Source organism: Struthio camelus, chromosome 28 (assembly GCF_040807025.1).
Source record: "Struthio camelus isolate bStrCam1 chromosome 28, bStrCam1.hap1, whole genome shotgun sequence".
NCBI lineage: Eukaryota > Metazoa > Chordata > Aves > Struthioniformes > Struthionidae > Struthio > Struthio camelus.
This window is the reverse complement of record NC_090969.1, coordinates 2,716,285-2,737,082: the sequence shown is the minus strand read 5'-3', so window position 1 is coordinate 2,737,082 and position 20,798 is coordinate 2,716,285. Positions and strand designations below refer to the sequence as shown.

The 20,798-nt window shown below is 58.0% G+C and overlaps 1 protein-coding gene across 2 annotated transcripts; it reads left to right on the top strand.

The window, feature by feature from the left end:
- Nucleotides 1-4,664: 4,664 nt before the first annotated feature.
- TESPA1 (thymocyte expressed, positive selection associated 1) lies at nt 4,665-19,005 on the top strand. 2 transcript variants are annotated; one of them, XM_009675355.2, is made up of 12 exons: nt 4,665-5,678; nt 6,986-7,118; nt 11,253-11,467; nt 12,458-12,500; nt 13,614-13,663; nt 13,949-14,002; nt 14,380-14,416; nt 14,758-14,841; nt 14,958-15,166; nt 15,626-16,785; nt 17,454-17,586; nt 18,264-19,005. In XM_009675355.2, exons 3-12 carry the CDS (start codon nt 11,302-11,304, stop codon nt 18,419-18,421), a joined length of 2,094 nt encoding a protein of 697 aa, XP_009673650.2. In that variant the 5' UTR covers nt 4,665-5,678; nt 6,986-7,118; nt 11,253-11,301; the 3' UTR covers nt 18,422-19,005. The 2 variants fall into 2 exon arrangements, with proteins under 2 accessions (XP_009673650.2, XP_009673651.2); XM_009675356.2 differs by lacking the exon at nt 4,665-5,678 and having other exon boundaries at nt 6,428-7,118; nt 17,505-17,586; nt 18,264-18,996.
- Nucleotides 19,006-20,798: the final 1,793 nt, after the last annotated feature.

Sequence of the window (20,798 nt, the reverse complement as noted above, 5' to 3'; positions counted from 1 at the left end):
AGACCCGAGGACCGGGTGGACATCCCATTTCCAGTGTCCCCAGGGCAGATGCAATGCAAAGAGCAGCCCAAAGGTGATTTTAGCTATCCCCACTGAGCCCGCAGAGGATGCGGTGAGGGCCAGGGTGGCCCGGTCCCCTCTGCAGCATCCGTGGTGCCTGGAGCCAGGTGGATGCAGGTATTGCGGGCCAGGCTCTGCCGCCCACCGGTCGATACAGAGCTGGCGTTTCTGCGCAGGGAGATAAGGTCTCTCTTGGCAGAGCAGCCCTTCCCATGAGTCACAGAGTCAGCTGCTCTCCACTAGCAGCGGGGAGGATTAAAACCTGAGCGAGTGAGAAAGCGCCTTTCTCCGAGCAAACAAGAGGTGAAAAAAACCAAAAAAATCAAAAATCCAAGCCACCCGCTAATCCACTTAAGGCAGCTGTGCACATAACAACACAGACACACGGGTGTCCCCAGATGGGTGGCTGGGCCCGTCTCTCCTGCCCCGTGCCTCTGGAGCAGGCTGCTTAATGTGTCCGCTGCACCACGCAAACCCACTTTGCAAGGTGCAAAGTCCTGAGGTTGGAGAAGAGGACCTCGGTTACCTCTGCTCTGCCCGGTGCTGTGGGGCTGAGGACATTCTCTGGGAGACCTATCCTGCCCTGCTCTGACATGCCGTATGTCCTCGGCATTGACTTGAGGGGAGTCCTGGGAGACCTGGAGCCCGTTAGCAGTGGTCAGACGCTGCCCTGAGTTCTCCCAAGTCCCGTGGCACCAGCAGGGGCCAGATCAGCAGGGTTGGGTTTGCAAACACGAATCCAGTTTCCATGGCAGCAGTGTCTCCTCTTGAGCTTCATCCTTGGACATGGAGTCAGAGAGGCAGCCATGGGGCCTGGGGACTGTCACCTGGAATCTGGCTCTTTCCCAGGGCCTGGTTGCCCTGGGCTTGGCTTGAGATAATGGATAACCCAAGCCTCGTGGTGGTTTGTTTAAACGCAGCCCCTGGCACATTGCCTGGCTGGGCGGCACCTTCTTTTCCTGCAAACCAACTCGCCTCCCAAAAAGGCTTGAGGGTAGGATGCCACCTCCACCTTGACGTGGTGCTGGGAGAGCCTGGCCATGGAGAACTTCTTCAGCAAATAGTTTATCCGCTGGAAGATGCAACTCAGGAATTCAAGGCAGTCTTGGCATCCTAGTCCCCAAACCAGAGTTTTGAGGAGCACGCATGAGCCTGGCCGCAGTTCCCTGCAGCTGGGATCAGCCCCACAAGGCCGGCTCAGGGAGCCACGTGGGGCGGCACAGGTGGGGATGCTGCTACTGCAGCTGGTGACAATGTGGCTGCTGGGACAGAGGCATTGAGGGGTCCTGGGGCTCCGTGCAACTCCCCAATGGGGGTGAGAGCCTGAAGGCAGGAGCCTGTCCCATCCCATCGATACTGCTCCGATGACCAGATACGATGGGTGAGAGGGAAAATAGGCTGCTGGGCACCAGGGTTCTCCTTCCCAAAGCTGTCAGAGGTGTTCTCTGAAGTGTTGGCATCCAATGCCCCACAGAGGGTCCAGCAATGGGAGCCAGCACTTCTGGATATGGGCTGCAGATGCTCCTTGGCCTCAGGCTCTTGCTGGCTCATGTCCTTGATCTCCTGGTAGCTCTTGCTCTGCTGCTGATGAGGCCTTCCCTTATGCTGGGAATCCTAGTGCTGTCTGGGAAGGGACTCGGCTTCTCCAGCACCAAGCAGAGAGGTCACAGTGCTGGGGGCAGGGAGTCTCCCAGGACGCATGGATCCTAATACCTGGCGATGCTGGATCTGTAATGGAAAACCACATGGGCTCCAGGGTGCTTCTCTGAGCTTGGAGCAAGGAGCAGAGGCATCGCCCAGGCCAGGGTCCTTGCTGCCAGGCCAGGCTGGGACACGGTGGGGACAGGCCAGGCTGCCCAGGTGACACAGAGGGCTAGCGTGGGCAACGCCGGTGCCTACCTTCAAGAGCCACAGCAGCCGCCTGCAGTAAATGCATGTCCCATCACTTATTCATGTAGCTGGGAGGCTCGTTGGGCTGCGGCGAGTCTCCGGCAGGAGGAATTAGCTAACTAGGTCAGGAAGGAGGGGTGGCAGAGCTGCTTGCTGGCTAATCCACGCGGGCCCGGCAAGGCAGGCTGGGTGCTTTGGCTGCGTCCCCTGGTCGTTCTGTGCAGAAAAGCAGGAGCTGCACCAAGCAGACACCACGCTGGTACCCAGGGCAGGTGATGCAGCCTGGCTGCTGGTCCGGGGCAACCCAAAAAAGGGATGCTCTGACCAGTGTGTGGCTGCAAACCCTGGTAACCCCCAGCGCTGCAGCTGGGCAGATCCAGGTGAAGGATGCTGCTGTTATCCCTCTGCTTTGCAGCTGGGATGCATGTGTGCTGTCACTGCCACTGCTGCGTGATCATGGGGAGCAGCATGTCTGTCTGTCTGTCTGACTCCTGGCAGCAAAGGGACAGGGCTGATCCTCCATTTTCTGGGGTCTTAAACACACAAACCTACCCGCACCAAATGCGGAAATGCCGGAGGGTAAGCACGACAGTACACAACTGTGTGTGCGTGCGCACGTCTATGAACGGGCCATGCAAGTGTCACTGGCCCATGGCCCACGGTGCTTTGCTATTCTGGCCCAGGAGAGTCAAAAGGTACCAGGAACAACTAAACTCGCACCGAAGATACCCACCTCCCCCGGCTGGCTCCCCAAAGGCTGCCGGCGTAGCTGTGTCCCACTCTGATGTCACATAGCGTCCGTTAATTATTGATGTAAAAAGCACTCACTTAAGATCTGCCTCGTGCCGCGCTGTCTCCCCCCAGCGCGTCGTTCCAGCAGCCGGCCTCCCTGCCAGCATCCCGCTCCTCCGGCACATCTCGACTGCCCCGCTGTGATTTATGGTCTGGTGCTGACAGTGTCCGGAGGCCACAGAACGGGCTGTCCCTAGTCCCAGCGCTGCCAGGGTTTAACCCTCCAGCTGCAGAAGCGGGGAGATGCACACGCAGAAGGGAAATGCTTGCGTTTGCGCTTTCCTCGTTGGTCTTTTTCCTCGTTGGTTTGGTTGTGGGTTCATGCTGGGGTGACTGGTGTTCACGGCTTTGCATACATCAAGGATCAGCACGGGCAGGGACAAGGTGTTCACCCCTACCCAGGGCCTTTGGTTTCCCCCTTGCAGCCTGGTCTTGTGTTACCCCAAACCTCTCCACAGACCTGGAAATCGGCTGCATCTCCAGAGGTGGAGGATACTCTTTATCCTGAGTTTTCAGCCCTCTCATTTCATCTGTTTACCCCGTTCTGAGGCCAGAGATCGGTGTGCACAAAGCAGCTCCCAGACATGTGTCTGGTCCTGGTTTGCAGACACGGGGCGACAGAGTTGCCACTGCTTTGGCAAGTCGAGGCCAGTGGTGCAGGACAGGGGCTGAGCATTTTGGCATTCTCCTCTCCCCTAGATGGAGGGTCTGTCTGGCTCTACTGTATTCCCCTTGGAGGGCTTTAGATGATGAAGGATGAAAAGTCCCTGTTCCCTTTACACTGATCAGACCAGTCACAGGAAGTTTCTTGCTCTCAGGGACTTTTTCCACTCTCCCCTCGCTTCTCGTTGTACCTCTGCAATTTTCTGACCTCCTTTAAGCAATATAGACAGGAATCTGCACCTGGGACCTGGCTAATGCTGGCTGTAGACAAGTAACCACCATTCCCTCGGGCTGTCCTATTCCTGGTTACGCTTGGCTCTGCTGAAATCCATTTTGTTTCTCTCCAGGCTTTTACCGTAAAGTCCTTTCCAATTTGGATCCAGCCTTGCCCTGAGCTCTGCTGCCCCGAGGTGAGGTGCTTCCCCGTGGAGGGGGCTGTAAAACCGAGCCTTCCTCTGCCAGCCCACTAGACCGGGGCTGCCACCCTCGGCCATGCTTTGCTCCTGCTGCCAAGGCATCTTGAGAGCTCGAGGGCGCCTGGTCGGCTCCAGCTCCCCAGAGCGGCCGTTGCAACGAATGCAAAGTGGAAGGTTAAAAGTGCAGGGGCAAATGGAGGAGCCGAAGGAATAGGCAATGTAGCAGAGGCTGGCAAAGTGTGATGAGAAAGCATTTCTAGTGCCGCTGAGGCACCAAATGGAAATAATGCAAAGTCTTTTGTGTGCGGAAATAATATGCTGTGAGCGCGGGAGAAGGTGGGATGAATCACGGGCGGTTCCCTGCTCAGTGCCCCGATGTCACTGCAACATGGGGCCGATGGGGAGGATATAGGAATGTAAATGAGCAAGATATAATGTTATGTGTGATGTCCTGGAGAAGCCAACGCAGGAGTGCCTAGCCTGTTTCAAAGAAGTCCCAGAAGGACTAGAAGACAGTGACATATTCAAAATACAGTGGAGAAATATTTTGTTTTACGTTTAAACTGGGAGACTCCTTAGTTGTTGTGAGGGCTAAAAATATCTGTAGGTTCAACAGGGATCAGGCGACTTTCTTGGAGGTAGGTCCCCCGGGCTGTTAAAAACGATATCCCATAGTCATGGCCTCTACCTCCCCAAATATCCCTGCCAGATCGGGGATCCTGGTTGCCTGAGGTAGCCCAGGGTGGCAGCTCTTCTGGGCTGAAAACCTCACAAGTCCGTTGTGAGGTTCACCCACATTGTATCTAGTTAGCACTAAAAGGTTGTTTTTCTGCTCTCAGCTTGGAGTGAAGCCAGAGGACGGATGGTGTTGTTGCCTGGATATAAATGTTTGCTATCTTTAACACAGGAGAAGATGAGTTGCATTTGCTCAGTCAAACGATGCTCCACTCGGTTGGCACGGGGCAGGGGAGGCGCTGAGACCCTGTGATGTACCGCTGGGATTTCCCCAGAATGACCCAGCAAACCACGTACCCAGGCAGGATAAGGGAACGGTTAATTCAGGACTTTATCCACAAACAATTTCAGGCTAAAAATATCCCCCCTCCAGGCAGCACCATTCCAGGAGAGCACATCTTGTCAGCCCAACTTGTTGCCTTTTTTGACGGGATCGTAGCTCCGGCTGATAGAGACACCGTGTTGCCGTCTTGCGCTTGGCTCTCTCCAAGGCAGCTGACTTGGTCTCTCATCCCAGCCTGAATTAAAAGTGTGCATTTGACGCAGTGAATATGCAATTAATACAAGGATTAAAATCTGACTCCTGGCAGACTTGAACATGTAGATGAGACACCAGTGAGGAGGTCTCCCTCGGGATCAGTCCTCGGTTCAGTGCAATCCAATGCTCCCATCGTCAGTCTGCGTGAATGCCTCTCCTCTTTTGGGTGGGAAAAGCAAGGGAGGAGCAAACAAGCCAGAGGGAGGAGATGACTATCACAGCCTGAGCTGAACCACTTGGGTGCATGGCTGCGATCCATCAGCCCAAGTGCAAATTGCACCTAAGAAGATAGGCGGCTCAGGGTGGTGTGAGCTGCTGTGGGCATCAAGACAGTGCTGGAAAGGAAAGGATGAAAGCCACTCTTCATCCCTGAGCTCTTCCGCAGAGTCTTCTGTAATATCTTGGCTTGGGTGTTGAGGGACTCTCCGTGACACTCTATTTCCATCCCTTGGTGTCTGGCAGTCCCTGGCAGCATCCCTCAGGCCCCACCAGCCCATGGCTCAGCCTTGGTGGCCCTCAGGCCATGGGTGCCCTTCTTCCAGCTCCCTGGAGCCCTGAACATCTCCATGACTTCCTTCTTGAAGGTGAGTGCTATTCCTTGTTTAAGGCTGTCCATGTTGCTGGGCGCTTTTGCCCCAACGCTGGAGGAGCTGCTCGGAGGTGGGAGCGGAGATGCTGTCCATGGTCGCATGTTTTGTGCTGACAGAAGGGGCTTTGCACACTCTGCAAATAACCATCAGGGAGAGCTGAATCCATTGCCCCTTTACCTCCTCACTTCTCTTGAGCCTTCAAACCATGGCCAGCCCGTGGCTCACTGCAGCAGCAGTCGCTTCCATCCGCTCTGAGAGCTGATCAGGCTAGCCCAGCCCATCCCAGGTGTCTTCCCCATGAGGAAAAGCTGGTTTGTATCTCCTTATCAGAGGCATACAGTGCTGGGGTCATCTGCCCAGTGGCAGAGTTTCGAGAAGTCACGTGTGCTGCACATATGTGCAACATTCCCTTATCAGTGCTTTGGCATATGTGGTTTGGAGTGACATGCTAGAGTTTCTCACCCTTTTGGCCCATTTTCCTCTGCTCACTGGGTTTCTTCAGTGTCCTCTTTCCTCCATGAACGTGCTTTGCTTTGGCTAAGCACAAGGGGAGGGCTGGAAATGGTAGTGTTGCCTGGTGCAAAGCAGCACAGATGTCTCCAGGTCTAGTGCAGCGGGCTCCAGGAAAGCATCCGCCTTGTTCTTGCAGCCTGAAGCATCAGTAAATTGTTTTTCCATGATGCAATGCCCACACAGCTGTGACACCTTGTGCTGAGCGTGGATGGGCCTAGCTGTGCTCTCCAGCCCGGAGTGGTCTGGATGCACGTCCTGATCCTGCCCCAGGTTGTGCAGTTCTTTGCGTGGAGCTGGATGGGGCTTGCTGCAGTGGGGTGGTGATGACCCGAAGCACGGGCTGGAGAGGATACACAGTTTAGGCACTCAGCACAGGTCCTTTGGGATGGGATTTGGTGAGGTGGCAGGACTGCTCTTCATCCCCAGCCCGTCACCCTGCTCTTTTGGGAACCTCTCTCCTCTCCTCCACAGTCCCTGCAGCCTGTGGCAGTGCTGCAGGGCCTTTGTGGGGCCTTGGGAGCTCCCAGATGTGGTGTCATAGCAGCCCTTGGAGCAGGCTCTCGATGCAGGGCCAGGAGACCTGGCTCCCTCCTCTAGAAGCTGGATGCCCTCCTTGTCCATGGAAAGGGTGACAGTCCAGGTCCAGGTGGCTATATCAGGTCCCACTCTATTATTAGCCACCCTCGCCCACGTAGGCAGCTCATTAAGTTTTTTCCCGTTTTGGTAGCGGATGTGGGTCAACGTTTGAGGTTTCGCTGTTGATTTTTTTAATTTCCTCTTCAAAACAGATGAGTTTCCTCCCTGCCTGCTGACGACAGATGCCGCTGGGGGCCGGGCACATTGGTGGGGCAGCAGGACGCCACGGCTGATGATCCCTCTCTGGAGATAGGCAGCGCTTCGCGGCCCACCTGGGGCTGCCTGGTGAGTGATGGAGCAGGGTGCCACCTGGGGCGCCCACCGACAGAGCCACGTGGAGGGGGGCAGCGCTCTTTTTAGATGGGGCCGGGGCAGGCGGCGCGTGGCAGGGGAAGCGGGAACCTGGGGACTACAGAACAGGCGGGCGGAAGAGCGAGAAATGGATGGACCCGGCTTGCGGGGCAGAGATGGGGGGTTGTGGAGGCAGCAGGGAGGCCGAGTGTGTGGGAGAAATGGCTCCTGCACTCGGAGCAAAGAGAAACCTCCTTTGCTGAGAGAGGGGCAGGGAGCAGAGCGGGGACAAGAGGGGCTAATGGGGCCTGGGCTGGCAGTAGCAAAGGGCAGGGGTAGGACTGGGATGCTCCAGGATGTGCTAGAACAAACAAGCCATGACTTGGTGCCCCGATCTATGATCCCGCACAGCACGGCCCCTTGCCCAGCTCTGCAAAGCAGCTGCTTCCCACGTGCCCTGGGGATGTGGCAGGGGGGGCAGTTAGCTTTCACATGGAGTGGTTGCAAGTGTCTCCCTTTCCTTCCTGGGTCTGGGGGTTCTGAGGGACCGGGACAGGCGATAGCCCCAGCCACGTGCTGCCTCCCTGGGCTGGATGTGGCCCCAACGAGCACCCAGTCTGGGGACTGTCCCTACCTGGGGAAGTCCAGGCCCACCAGGCCACAGTGGGCACGTCTGATCTCCACATATCCACGTGCTCCTGCACAGCCCCATGCCTGGCTCCATCCCTCGAGGTGACATCCTGGCCCCCAGCACTGCAGAGGGGCTGGGGGAGCTGGGGCTGGCTCTGCCTCCGAGCGCAGTGCTTGGGGAAGGCTCTGCTCAGCTCTCCCCCAAGGTCTGCAAGGTACCACCTGGGGCTTCACCCTCTCCCGCATCCTCCCTGGGGCTGGTCCGGTGGGAGGCGAAATGGGGAAATGGTGAGAAGGACGTGCTTTATTCGCATCCTCCCTCCGCTGGGGACTTTCAGCACAGATGTGGCCCTGCGTCGCAGGAACGCTGTGGTGGGGGAAGGCCCTTAGCTTCTGGGGCCAGGCCAGCTCCAGGCCAGGGTGGGTGCCTGGCCGGGTCTCAGCGGCTGTGTGGAAAGGGGCACCCAGGGGATGGTGGCACAGATCATATTGTTGGTCCCTGAGCCAGCTTGGAACCAGACACCTCTGGGTCCCTGTGGGGTGGAGAGTGAGGGAGCCCTTGTGAAAGCCCACCGCTGGGTACCTGGGCACACGGAATCATGAGTCCAAGGCACAACCCTCACACAAGCTGGATGTCCTCCCTCTGGGTGTGAACCCCCATCTCCAATAAGTCTCAGCTCTGGGTGTTGGTGGATCATTTTTTTCCGGGTGTATTTTCTCATAAGGTGTCTTAAGGAGAAGCAGTCAGGGCAGGGATGGGGGCTCAGGACTGTGCTCGTGGGGACAGAGGCGTGGCGGGGGGGGGGGTCTCAGACACTGCAAGGACAGCGACTCAGCCCAAGCCTGGGCAGCAGTGAGGGCTCTAGCGAAGGGGCGCTGTGGGCATGGGCGACCGCTGTCCACCCTGTCACCGGAGCCCAGACTTGCAGCACAAAGGCTGAGCTGCACTGGCCTTTGGCAAGAGGGGCAGTATCTTGGCCGTTTCTTCAAAGCACTTCCCTTTCCTGATCAGCAGTCCTGGAGCAGAGACCCAGATCTGGACTGGGATGTTCCTCCTGCTTCACTGCCTGTGGGGCTGCACAGGAAAATGCTCAGCCCAGATCCAGCCATGGGGATGCATGGCAGGAGTGGATGAACCTGTAGGGCTGGGGAAACCCTTCCCTCATGGCTGGGGTTGGAGAACAGGAGGTTGTGGGACTTTGCATGGTTTTTCTTGGGCTGGGGGGCCCCTGTGACCACTTGGTTCCCCAGACTGGGCAGCTCTGTTGCTGGCCAGGACCTACACTGGGGAAGGGAGAGCTATGGCAGGAGGTGAGGGACTATGCATCCGTCATCGGCTCCATGGAGCAATATATGTACTGGGCACCCCCTGCTCTGGGCGCCCAGCAGCCCAGATAGGTGCTCTCTGCCTAGGATCTTCCCAGCATCCTGCTTGGCTGATCCCCATGCTGAGCACCATCCCATGCACTCCACAAGGCCACCCAGCCACCAGTCCAGCAGCAGCCACCTGGTTGCAGGGACCAGAGGCTGCTTTTGGGGACAAACTCTGCCACAAAGGCCTGGAGTGACTTGCTGGGGAAAAAGGGATGAGCCTGTGGGCTCACAGATGATGAGGGCCCTGGTGGAGATCCCCCACCTGCAGCAGGGCTCCCTGGGGACAGGCCCTGGCGCACAGCAGCTGCGCAGCTTGGCTGCTCTGGCAGCTCTCGATTGCCGGATGTGAGCCGTTTGCCTCCTTGCTCTGTGAGTGGGGCAGGGGAGAGAGGCTGCCAGGTCCTGGGAGCTGGGAAACAGCTTTGGTGCACCACACGTTGCCTGTGGTGGTGCCCAGAGTCCGACTCGATGGCACCCCAATGCCAGCTGACTCAGGACCTGGCATGGGCTGGAGCATCTGCCTGGGGAATCGGGGCAGGATGGGACTATCTGAGGGCAGCTGGTGCTGTGGAGGCACTGCGCAGGCAGAGGCTGCATCATCCCCACAGACCCACATGCAAGTTAATGAACTTGGCTGCAGGGCACGGGTGGTGTAGCTATTGTTTGGGGCTGTCTGCAGACTCAGATAGACTTGACTGAATCTGTCTGCAGGCTCAGGCAGTGGCCAAAGAGCATGGGATCCTTTGGGTCACAAGTACTGGATGCTCCTGGCTGCATCTAGGCTCATCTCACTTTTCCCAGGTGTGGGATACCTTCCTCACCTTCCAGAGCTCACTGCAGTGAGCTGCTACCCTGGCATGGGGCTCTCCACACTTAGATGCTTGCAGGGCAGCAGGGACGGATCCCAGCATCTACAGGGATGGAGCCGTATCTGTCTGGCACCTTACACCCTGGCATGGGCCCCCTTGGCCCTGTTCTAGGTTGTCCTCACCAGCTTTTTCCTGATGCCCCTTCCCCAACAAGTACATGGGACCAGGGACACACTAAAGCTGTGCTGCCTGGGGTCACAGGCCCCCGCTCTGCTCTGCGCCGCCAGCTCAGGGGCTGTAGAACGGAGAATAGAGATGAGCGGGGAGGTATGTCCACCCTGCGTATTCCCGCCCCTACCTCCTTTTGCCTGGGTGAAAACGGGGATCCAGTGGAGATGCGTCTGCTCCCCACCACGGATGGTCCCAGCATCTGGAGGCCTTCATCCTCTGCACCACACTCCCCTCCCCCGGATTGTGCCCGTCCCCCCTGTGCCGGCCCCTGTCTGCCAGCCGCAGAGCAGCTCTGTATGTGTTATCTTGGCTCCAGCAGCCCTTCCGTTTGCTCGTGCTCATCCAGTCTGCCCAGCGCCCGCAACTCCTGGCTCTGCCTCCCTCCAGCAGCTGGGTGTGGTGGGTGCCCATCAGCACCCAGGGCAATGCATGACCTGGGGCAGAGCATCCCTGGAGCAGGATCTGTTCCCGGCAAAGCCCCAAAGGGGCTCCAAAAAGGGGTGGAGGGCGGGCCAGGGACTGGGCATCCCATGCCCTGAGTGCTCTCCCTGACTCTGCTGTGCCCCAAACCTTTGGAGCCACAGTGTTACCTTTGGTTGCGCATGCCTTTCTTGGCCCCTAGGTCACAGCCCTGACCTCTTGGAAATTTAGGACTTGCACAGACCATATGAGGAGGCCACAGCATGACAAGGCCACAGGTCCATGCTTGGAGGGGGCCCTGTGTTGCCCTGGTGGGTGGGCAGTAGGGTGCCACATATGGCAGTAGGAGGGTCTGGCTTGGCAGAGATGCTGCACCTCTGGGTTGCCCCAAGGAACCACAGACCAAATTGGAGCTGGACTGCAAAGATTTCCTTGTTTTCTGGACATCCCAGGGTCTCCATTTCCAACTAACAGACAGAGCAGACAACTAGTGACAGAGCCTGGGGAGAGGAGGCATGCACAGTCCTCACCCTGCAACTGCTCTCATGGTCATGAAGCGCTCCATGGCATCCTCCCATGGAATGGAGCTGGAGGAGGCCATAAGACCCCCCTCTCCTCATGCCCCATGGCTGGACACAGGTTCACAGCTTTCCTATCCCTACAGGGTCTCCTCTGTGCCCAGGAGAGCCTTGGCCCACCTCGTGCTGCAGGCCATGGAGGGCACATCGGTGCTCAGCCCATCCTCGTGGGAGAAGCGGCGCGCATGGGCCAGGCAGAGCCGGTGCTGGAGAACCACCGTGGTGGAGGAGGAGGCCGCTGCAGCCATGCAGGAAGTCCCTGAGCTGCAACCGCCTCACCTGGATGACGTCTTTCTCGAAGGTTGGAGGCTGCAGGGAGAGCCTGGGGTGTGTGTGCGTGTAAGTGTGCCTGTCCATGTGCATGTGTGGAAGTGTGCGAACAGTGTGCAGAGTGCTGTGCATGCGCAAATGAACATATGTATGTATGCATATGCCTAAGTGTGCACATCTGCACAAGTGTGCACAGGTAAATGGATGTATATGCAGGCGTGTGCATGCAAATGGACATGCCTGTGCTTGCATGTAGGCTGGCACATTTGGAAATGTTGTGCATGCACATTCAGTGCATTAACACATGTGTGTGAAAATGAAATTGGAGCAGGTGCACGCATGTGTGTGTGTGTGTGTGTGTGTGTGTGTTTGTGTGTAGACACATGGGCTGTGTGTGCTCATGTGTGCATGCACATAAACCTAAATACCTGCACATATTTCTAAGGGTGATGGAATGTTTTCTAAGGGTGATGGATGAGGCTTTGTAAGAGCAGGAGCTCTCCCTCTCTCATAGTTTTCTCCTAGAATACCTGAAAACTTCCCTGGAAAAGTTTCATTTTTCAGAAATAGCTCCATTTCTTTGGGAAAACTCAATCCCTACACCTGCAGCCTGGTTCTCTGTGGGCAAATTCTCCGAGTGGCTCTGCAGGGACTTGGATTCAGTCCTGATGGCAAGGGGATGTGCATGCTGCTGGTCCCGATGGGGAGGCAATGTATTCAGGGGGCAGGAGGCGTGTGATGCCTTTGTGCTGGGACAAGTTTTGTGTTTATCCAAGATTTTAAAGAAATGCAAGAAATAAAGCCCCGGAGCCTTCTCTCTCTCTCTGAAGAGTCTGAGTATCCTGCCTCCTGGCCAAGCTTGGTGTGCAATGGGCTGGATGCTCAAACTGCTGGCATGCAGAGGAGCCTGCTGCTTGTGGGAGGATGTGGAGGATGCTGAGAGCATGACTACAGCTGAATTGGGTGCCTGCATGCTTGGAATGTCCTGGTTTATCCCATGGGCCTTTCTTGTTCCCTGTAGGAATCTCCTCCAGCAAGATAGAGACGTGGCTGCAGGACTGTGGGTGAGCTGGCCAGGGCTATGGGATGCAGGCACGGTGGCTCTGGGAGGGCACTGCAGGGGTTCTGTGGGGACTTTGAGGGTGTCTCCCCTACCTGCATGACTCTGTTGTCCATCCTGCTCATCAGTACAATTATTTATCCCTGGGAAACTCAGTGAGTTCTGGCTGTCCTTACACTGCACTTACACCCAACTTTCTGGACTCAGTGATGCAACATCTCCTCTTCTTGGCAACTCCTTCTGGTTTCCCCAAATGTACAGATGTTGTCAGGCCTGATGCCTCCAAATGCAATTCCCACGGTGCTTTCTGCACCCTTTCGTAATATCACGGAGGCAGTGAAGGCCACGAGATGACGCTTGTTGTCTGCTGTGGCCTCCTGACCCAGGAGGGCTCATGCCCGGCCCTTCCTGGAAGTTGCGCAAGAGCTGCAACCGCCGAGGCTGGTGCGCATGTGTGTGAGTGAGCACCAGCAGGACCGTGGCATCCCCTGTGCTCCCAGCTTGCCCCCGCACACGATATGCAGATGGTTCATGGCCCCGGCTCTGCCACGCTCCAAGGCGGCAGCACATTGGCCAGGTGTCTTGCCAGCGCAAGGGAGCCATTCCCACAGCTGGCGTCACACCGACGCTTCCAGGAAATCCCCACGTGGGCTGGGGCTGGCTTTCCTGCAAACGCTCAGCCCCGCTGATCTGAGAAAGCGGAGCTGGTGGGGTGTGGCAGCATCCTCCCTGTGGTACCACACAGCCACTGCGGTGCTGTGGGCCACATGTGGGAAGCTCCTGGGTCTCATGAGGGTGTGGGATCCCTGGGAGCCTGGGGAAAGAGCATCCCCCAGAGCATGCCATCCCATCACAGCTCTCAGCCCCTGTTCCCACGTGCACCCACCTGCAAGCCTCCAACCACCATCTCCTCAAGCCTGTTGTCATCCACTCCTAACCTTGTCCCCGTCCCCTCACACAGCCGCCATCGACTAGCACACCCAGTCAGGTCCCACCACACTCAGGCCTCCCTCCCCACCTCCAAGGACCGGGACAGGCTGCAGCAGGGCTGGGGGAAAGGCAGTGCTGGAGAGGGACCTCTGAGTGGGAACTAACTGGGGTTTTGCTCTGGGCCCAGGTCATCCGTGGAGATCCTGCTGGAGGAGCCGGGCTTGCCAGGCCCATATGGTATGTAGGCTTTGCCCCACATCAGCTCTGCCCTATGAGGAGCTGGGGTGCCTGGGCGCTGATGCCGCCGAATGCAGATGGGGCTGCTTACGGTCCCTGCACCTCCCCAAAGCCCACTCTGTTTGTGGGCTGTGCACAAGGCATGCAGGGTGATGGGAAGGGAGACCAGGTCCTCTTTGGTTCTCCAGGGATGACCAAAGCCTGCTGGGTGGTGGCCGATGCTGTCCCTGGCTCCAGAAATGCTCCAGGTTTATCTGCGCCTCTCAAAACTTTGCTGTCTTGCAGGGTGTGGGAGCAATGGGACCAGCTTTGAGGATGACCTGACTCTGGGAGCTGAAGGTACCAGCGACCTCTGGGCATGCCAGTGGCTCAGGGTTCATGGATGGCATCTCCTCCAAGTGTCACTGTCACCTCAGGGGCAGAGCAGCCCTGGAGGAGCAGGAGACAGACGGAGCAGACTGGTGGACATGGATAGCTTTTCCTCCAGAGCAGTTTTGATGAGTCTGCGGCCCAGCTGCCTGGGCCGGGGCTCGGCTGCCACCAAGCTCTCCATCCATCCCAGGCAGTTGGCTCCAGGCTGTGACCACAGGGAATGATGTCTTGCTCCAGAGAGGGTGGTGGGTGTGGGACCTGTCCCAAGTGCTGCCCAGGGCCCTGCCTAGGCTGTGGAAAAGCTCTGTCTCACTCCCTGCCATCTGTCTGCTTCCTTTTTCTAGCGCTTCTGCTACCGGGAAATGACAAAGCCGTGGGCAGGTGAGATTTTGGGTCCCCGGGGGTGCTGGCTGCAGGACTGGGGGCAGTTGGCTCTCCCTGTCCCCCCCACACAGAGGCATCCCACTCTCAGCATCCCAACCCTAGTACCCTCGGCCCCTGCCCTTTGGTAGTCCATGCTCCCAGTGTAGCCCAGTGTGGCTCAGCTCTGCCGCCAGGCCTTGCCCCTTGCACCTTGCAGGGCCTCTGCAGGCCCAATTGCTCAACCTCCATTGATGCTCACCCCCATGTCCCATTCCCATTGCTCCCAGTGGCGGGTTGTCCCCATGCGTGGCAGGGGTCTGCCACAGGCTGTAACACTGCCTGGTTTCTCTTTGGCACAGAGCTCTGCGGGACAAGCATCTCAATCTCGGGCACAGCATGGCATCCAGTGTCCTCTCCAGTGTCACCAACAAGACCTGCTCCAGGTGGGACCATGGGTCTCTGGGCAGGGCCTGGGACAGGGAGTAGTGGGGTGGGGGACAACATCCCTGCCATGGGGGGACCACGCCCTGGTGCTGAGCCAGTGCTGCCATCTTCACAGCATCTCTGAGATCTTGGAGTGGTGGCAGGCTGATGCTGAAGAGATCCTCTACAACCTGGGCTTTGTACAGAGCGAGCCAGAGGCCATGGCCCGCATCCCGGCACGTTTCTTCTCGGCACCCTCGCAGGCCAAGGGCATCGACTTCCAGCTCTTCCTGAAGTCCCAGGTGCAGCGCATGGAGATGGAGGACCCCTGCCTGATGCTGGCCAGTGAGTGACATGAGGGCCCCTTAGTCCAGGCAGTGAGGGCTGGCAGGGGCTGCCCTAAACTGTGCAGACGGTCGATATAAGGTTGGACTTCTGTGCTTGGCCACCTCCCTAGCATATCCTGGAAGAGAGCTCACTTAGGGCATGTAAGGCAGCGTGAGACAGTGATTATCCATCAGTGTGACTGGGTTCTGCCCCTGCTTCTGCTCCTTTGAGATGGCAGGAAAGACACTCCTTTGTCTCAGTTTCCCTATATGTGAGCCAGGGAGAGCAATACCTGCCCTGGGGGGGGGGCATGCTGAGCCCACCCATCCCTGCTGCAGCCCCACAAGAGCCTGACTTGGCTCCCAGCCTGAGGGTAACTGCAGGCAGGTGGCACTGGTGATTGTAGCTAGCCCCATCCACCCACCTGGCACCATCCCGCTGCCCGTCTGACCCTTCCGCCTCCTCCTGGTCCACCAGGTCGTTTCCAGCAGGTTCAGGCCCTGGCTGCGACGGCTGATGCTTTCTTCTGCCTGTACTCCTACGTCTCGAAGACCCCTGTGCAGCGGATCTCACCCTCCCGCCTTGTCTGGACCTGCCCTGACATCCCCGATGTCCGCATCGTCTCCGCCAAGCCTGAGACCTTGTCACCTGTGGACCGCCTGAAAAAGGCTGTCTCCAAGATGTGCCTGTACACATCGCCGCGGGCTGAGGACAAGCCGTGGGGCCCTGGTCAGGTGTCTGCTGTGCAGGGCAGCCGGTCCAGCAGCCTGGGCAAGGTGGTGCAGGAGGTGCTGGAGCGGGCCCGGGAAGAGCGGTTTCGGTTCGACCTAGCTGATATTGAGAGCTTGGAAGGGATCACCAGTGAGAGGCCTGTGGGAACATCACAGCACCGGCGTGGAGCAGAGGGATCTTCCCCAGCATCTCCATCCCTACAGTTGGCTCAGAGTGTCCCCACATGTCCCCAGCATGGCAGTGAGCCTGCCCCACTGGGCTGCAGAGGGGAGCAGACATCGCCACCAAGGCCAGCCCCACCAGGGACACCGAGTGGCACCAAAGAGGGACATCTGGAGTGGCCCTGTCCCCATTGCCAGAGGAGGAGTGACAGTTCTACGGCAATAGCTCCTTCATGGGCTCAGGAGGCTGAGGCTGCTCCTTGCCCCTTGGGAGCAGGAAGGGTTGTCACAGAGGAAAACCAGATGGACCCTGCAGCCCCATGGGCAAGTGCCACCTTGTCTCCAAGGCCAGGCTGCACAGTCATCCATGCTAGCTGGATGTGCGTCACCCCTGATCTGTCAGAGGGGCTGGGAACCGAAGGAGACTCTGGCTTTGGCTCTGGCTCCTGGGGGACCTCACCCCAGATGAAGGCAGGGTCCCAGTGGTGCCCTCCACGTTCCCCAGGCAAGCCCCCGGACCTCTGTGGAGCATGTTCCCCTTGGTCAGACAAGCCGAGACCTGGAGGCAGACGGGGTCAATGGAGCAGGGGACGGTCCCGTGCATGTGACCCAAGTGACACTGGGTGGAAGGAGGATGAAGTGCCACGGCTGCAGGCTCCAGTGTCGGGGGGCCTGTCGCCCCTCTGTCCCAGCTGGGCAGAGACACGCTCCCGTGAGGCTGTGGACTCGTTCGAGATGGAAGAGGTGAGTGACAGTGAGGCAATGCTTGGAGATCCCTGGGGCATGGTGTGTGGGACAGGGACAGCTCCCATGCCATGGGTCACTGGAACACTCAGGGCACCGTGCAGACCTGCAGGATGGACCCTGAGGGTGGGAAAAGGGTGTCAGTGGGTGCAGAGAGGAGCAGGCGGTGGGGGAAGGGGTGGAGAGCAGGAAGGGGCTGGGAAGCAGGAAGGGGCTGGGAGTGAGCTGTAACAGTGCATGGGGTGTTACATGGGACGGTTTGGCTGGTGGATAATCCAGGGTAAACTGCCATGAGGCAGAAAAGATCTGGAGCAGTAAATGTCCCTGGTGCATTACTAATGATTCAGGCTTTTAGGATTTCAATGATTTAGAGCTTCAAATGGAGCCTTTTCCAGGAGGGAGCCAGAGCCGTGGACACGTTGTCCTGCTCCTGCACACGTACTCACACATGCGCATGCTCGTATGTTTACACGCGCACACACACATGCATACAAATGCATTCTTGCACCTACACCCCCAAATGCATATGTATATGCACACCTATGCATGCACACTAATGCACCTTTGCACACACATGTGCATACACGCGTATGCACACAAGCACAGCAGTGGATACATGCACACATGCATGCGCTCATACACACACACATCCCAGCCTGTCCTTGCAGCCCCTGTCCTGGTACAGCTCCTCACCGAGCCCTGGTGTGTCTCACCTGAAGGTGCTGAGTTCCAGCGAGGATGACAGTGACGCCCACGAGGAAGCAGGTTGTTCCCTCACTCCTTCCATGAGGATCCGGAGAAGTAAGTTGTGAGATATTCCCATCTGTGCAGGGGCAGAGGTGGTCATGAGGAGCTAGTGGAGAGGCAGATAGTTGGTGGGGTTGGGTCTCATTTAAGCCGTGCTGATCCCAACAACCCCAGGAAAAGCCTATGAGCCTTGTCCCTGGAGCTCTGAGAAACAGCAGAGCCAGGATCCTGTGGAGCCATCGTTGCACTTTGGAGCTGGTAGCGTCTCTGTGGCCAGTGAGCAGTGGCATGGGTCTGTCGGGGAGGTACTGGCTCCCAGGATCTCTCTCCATGCTGTTGTCTACCTCTTCTCCCGTGGTCTGTGCAGCTCCAGTGAGCTTGCTGCTGGCACCCATATCCAGAGCTCACCCTTCTCCGTGCACTGCGTGTCAGAGCGGAGGAGCCCCGGTCCTTCCTGTCAGTCCAGGCAGTGCTGGCACAGGATCCCTGCTCCTGCAGCCCCTGAGCCAAACCCAACACGGGCTCCTCACTGGCAGGAGTATACGGGCCCACGGGACCTTCTGCGCTGCCAGGTTTCCAGGCTGGAGTCTGCTCTGCAGCCCCAGCAGGTTCCTTGGGGAGCCAAGGGCAGCACGCTGAGTGCAGCCCCCAGCAATGGCCCGGTGTGTGCTGGGGGCAGCCGGGCAGCCCAGCTGTGTGCCCCGTGCCAGCATGTGTCCTCCCTGCCCTAGGTTTTATGCTGCATGCCAACAGCGGCCGGTCCGACAGCAGTGGTTTCGTGGAGGAGCTGGTGCCCAGCCAGCTGCCCGTAGCCCAGCTCCACGGCACGTCCTGCCCTCCGCTCCCCGAGTCGGCAGCGGATCCGCGTGGGACAGACTGGATGCTGTAAGGCCAAGGTGCCCCTTCGGACTCAGATGGCACTGGCCCCAACTCCAGCACCACTAGGAGCCATAGATGGGTCTGATCCTGCTGCAAGAAGGATCCTATCACTGCATTTCAAACACAGAGACGATCCCTACGAGGCAGGCAGCCAGGGGCTGAACACAGTGTATACACGTGTGTGTGTGTGTGTGTGCGCATGTGTGTGTGTACGCACGTGTGTGTGTGTGTGTAGATGCACCTTTTTATGTGTCTGACACAGACCTTTTGACTCAGGACTTTTGCTCAAATGGCACAAGCATCCCTCCTCCTCCCAGCCTGCCAGATGGCACAGGGCCACGGCTCCGTGGGTGCCGAGGTGGGACAGGGCGCCTTGGCCGAGGCTGGCATTGCCTTCAGCTGGCACAGCTGTGGCATGTCCTTGGCAGGAGAGGAAAGGAGTGGGGATGTCTCCCCTGCCCTGTTTTTCAGGGCCTCACTAGCACTTTGGAAACAGTTTGTTACACATGCTGTACCGCTTGTAACACTAGGACGGGGGGGGGGGGGGGGGGGGAAGAGCCAACAGCACACTGGAAATAAAGTTCCCAAAGCTGTGGTGTCTGTGCCCCTTCCTGGAGCTGGTGGGTGGTCTCCAGGCAGAGGCAGGTGGGGTATGGTCCAGGCATGACCCTACTCATTGCATCCGAAGCATCTGGGATGACAGCAGTCATCGCACATGATGGCTTCCCTAGTAACTTTGCACATTGTCCCACCAGCATGAGTCCTTGCAGGGCCCCAAAGGGGCGTAATGTATTGGTTCAGGCTGCCTCTGTTCAGCACCAGGTCTTTCCTGGGGCAGAGGAGCTGGAATGAGGCTCCCAGGTTCCTGTCCAGCTTGCTATGACCTGCTTTAGTGTCTCACCCCTGGGGGAGGACTGTGCATGGCTCCCAGCTTCTGGACATGTATGGCCAGGCAGTGGGTGGTGTGCAAGAGAGAGGAGACACTGAGCTGGGTTTTGGATATGACTCTCTCACTCTCTAGAAGCGGATGCTGTATGGGATCTTGTTGCCTCTCTTTCTTCTCTCACCCCTCCTAACTCTCCCTTCTGTTTCCTTATCTGGGTATTTTATGGCTCCAGGCCTGTTCTTCATCTTCCTGTTACCTTATCTTTACAGCTTGTCTGTTCTTCCTCTCCTTGCGATCTGGTCATTTGAGTGAAACCGCACTCTGATGCTCTGTAGCAGTGAATGCCGGCTGTTCCCTTAACCCCTCTTCTGCTGTTTCTGCTGATGCCTTTGCACATGCTCCTGGTAATGCTGCACCCAAGCTGATCCAAGTTATTTCTGATATGAATTTCAACACTGGGTGCCAGGAGCCAAATGTGAGGCAGGACACAGCAGGCAGCTCCTTCAATTGTGCTTTTTTGATGACTTTGGCCCCAGGTGATGTGGACACTGAGCAGATCCCATATGAGATGGTGATTCCCAGCTCCGTGGGGTGGAGGCTGTGGGAGGACTGGGTGGCCCAGGTGGCTCCGGGGCTTGAATGAGACCCAGCATCAGGGACTGCAGCGATGGCTGGGCCGAGCTGGGGGGATGCAGGAGGGGTCCAGCTCTCTGCGCTGCATACTTGTGCATGGGGCTGCGTGGCTGACCCTGAGAATGGTCCCGAGCTGCACCGTGGAGGGGCTGCGGGTGCAGGCTGGGCAATGCAGCAGCAGCCAAGCAGCCCCTGTGGGGCTCCTATTGGCTGCCCCAAGGCTCACCGCAGGTTCAGGACCCAGCTCTGCTCCTGCCACATGATGCCACAGAGCCTTTCCAGATCTACCCAGGGGACCAGGGCAGGCCACAGGTCACCCCAGGCCAGAGCCGTGCTGCCTCAGGAGGGAGTTTCTACTCTCGCCCACCCTGGCTCTCTACATCTAAGACACTGTTCCCATCCTGGGTGCTTTCAATACCCAACAAAGCAGGGTGATGTTGGGGTGCTCAGCATCTCCCATGGCCATCCCCAAAGCCCAATTCCCAGTGCAGGACCCCCTTGTCCTCTGCACTGCTGGAAACCCTCCTGAGCTCTCTGCTGGAGGAAAGCCCCTTCTCATCCTGGACCATCTCTCCTTGGGCATGGCCTGTCCCTGCATTGCAGGGCATGCAAGGCCCCTCTTCCATCACACACACGGCACAGGATCAGCCAGGACCAGCCACGCTCTGCACCCAGCTTCCTGTCCCCCTGTACGCCTCTCCAGGGACCCAGCCAGCATCATCCTGTGTCTCTGCCAGGCACCAGTCCTACTCACATCCAGTGACCAGGCTGCCCGCCAGCACCAGGACACCCCAGGAGGGTGCTCCATGGGAAAGAAGCACCCTGCAAGTCATCTGTGATCACCCTGCAAATGAACTGTGACCCTCTG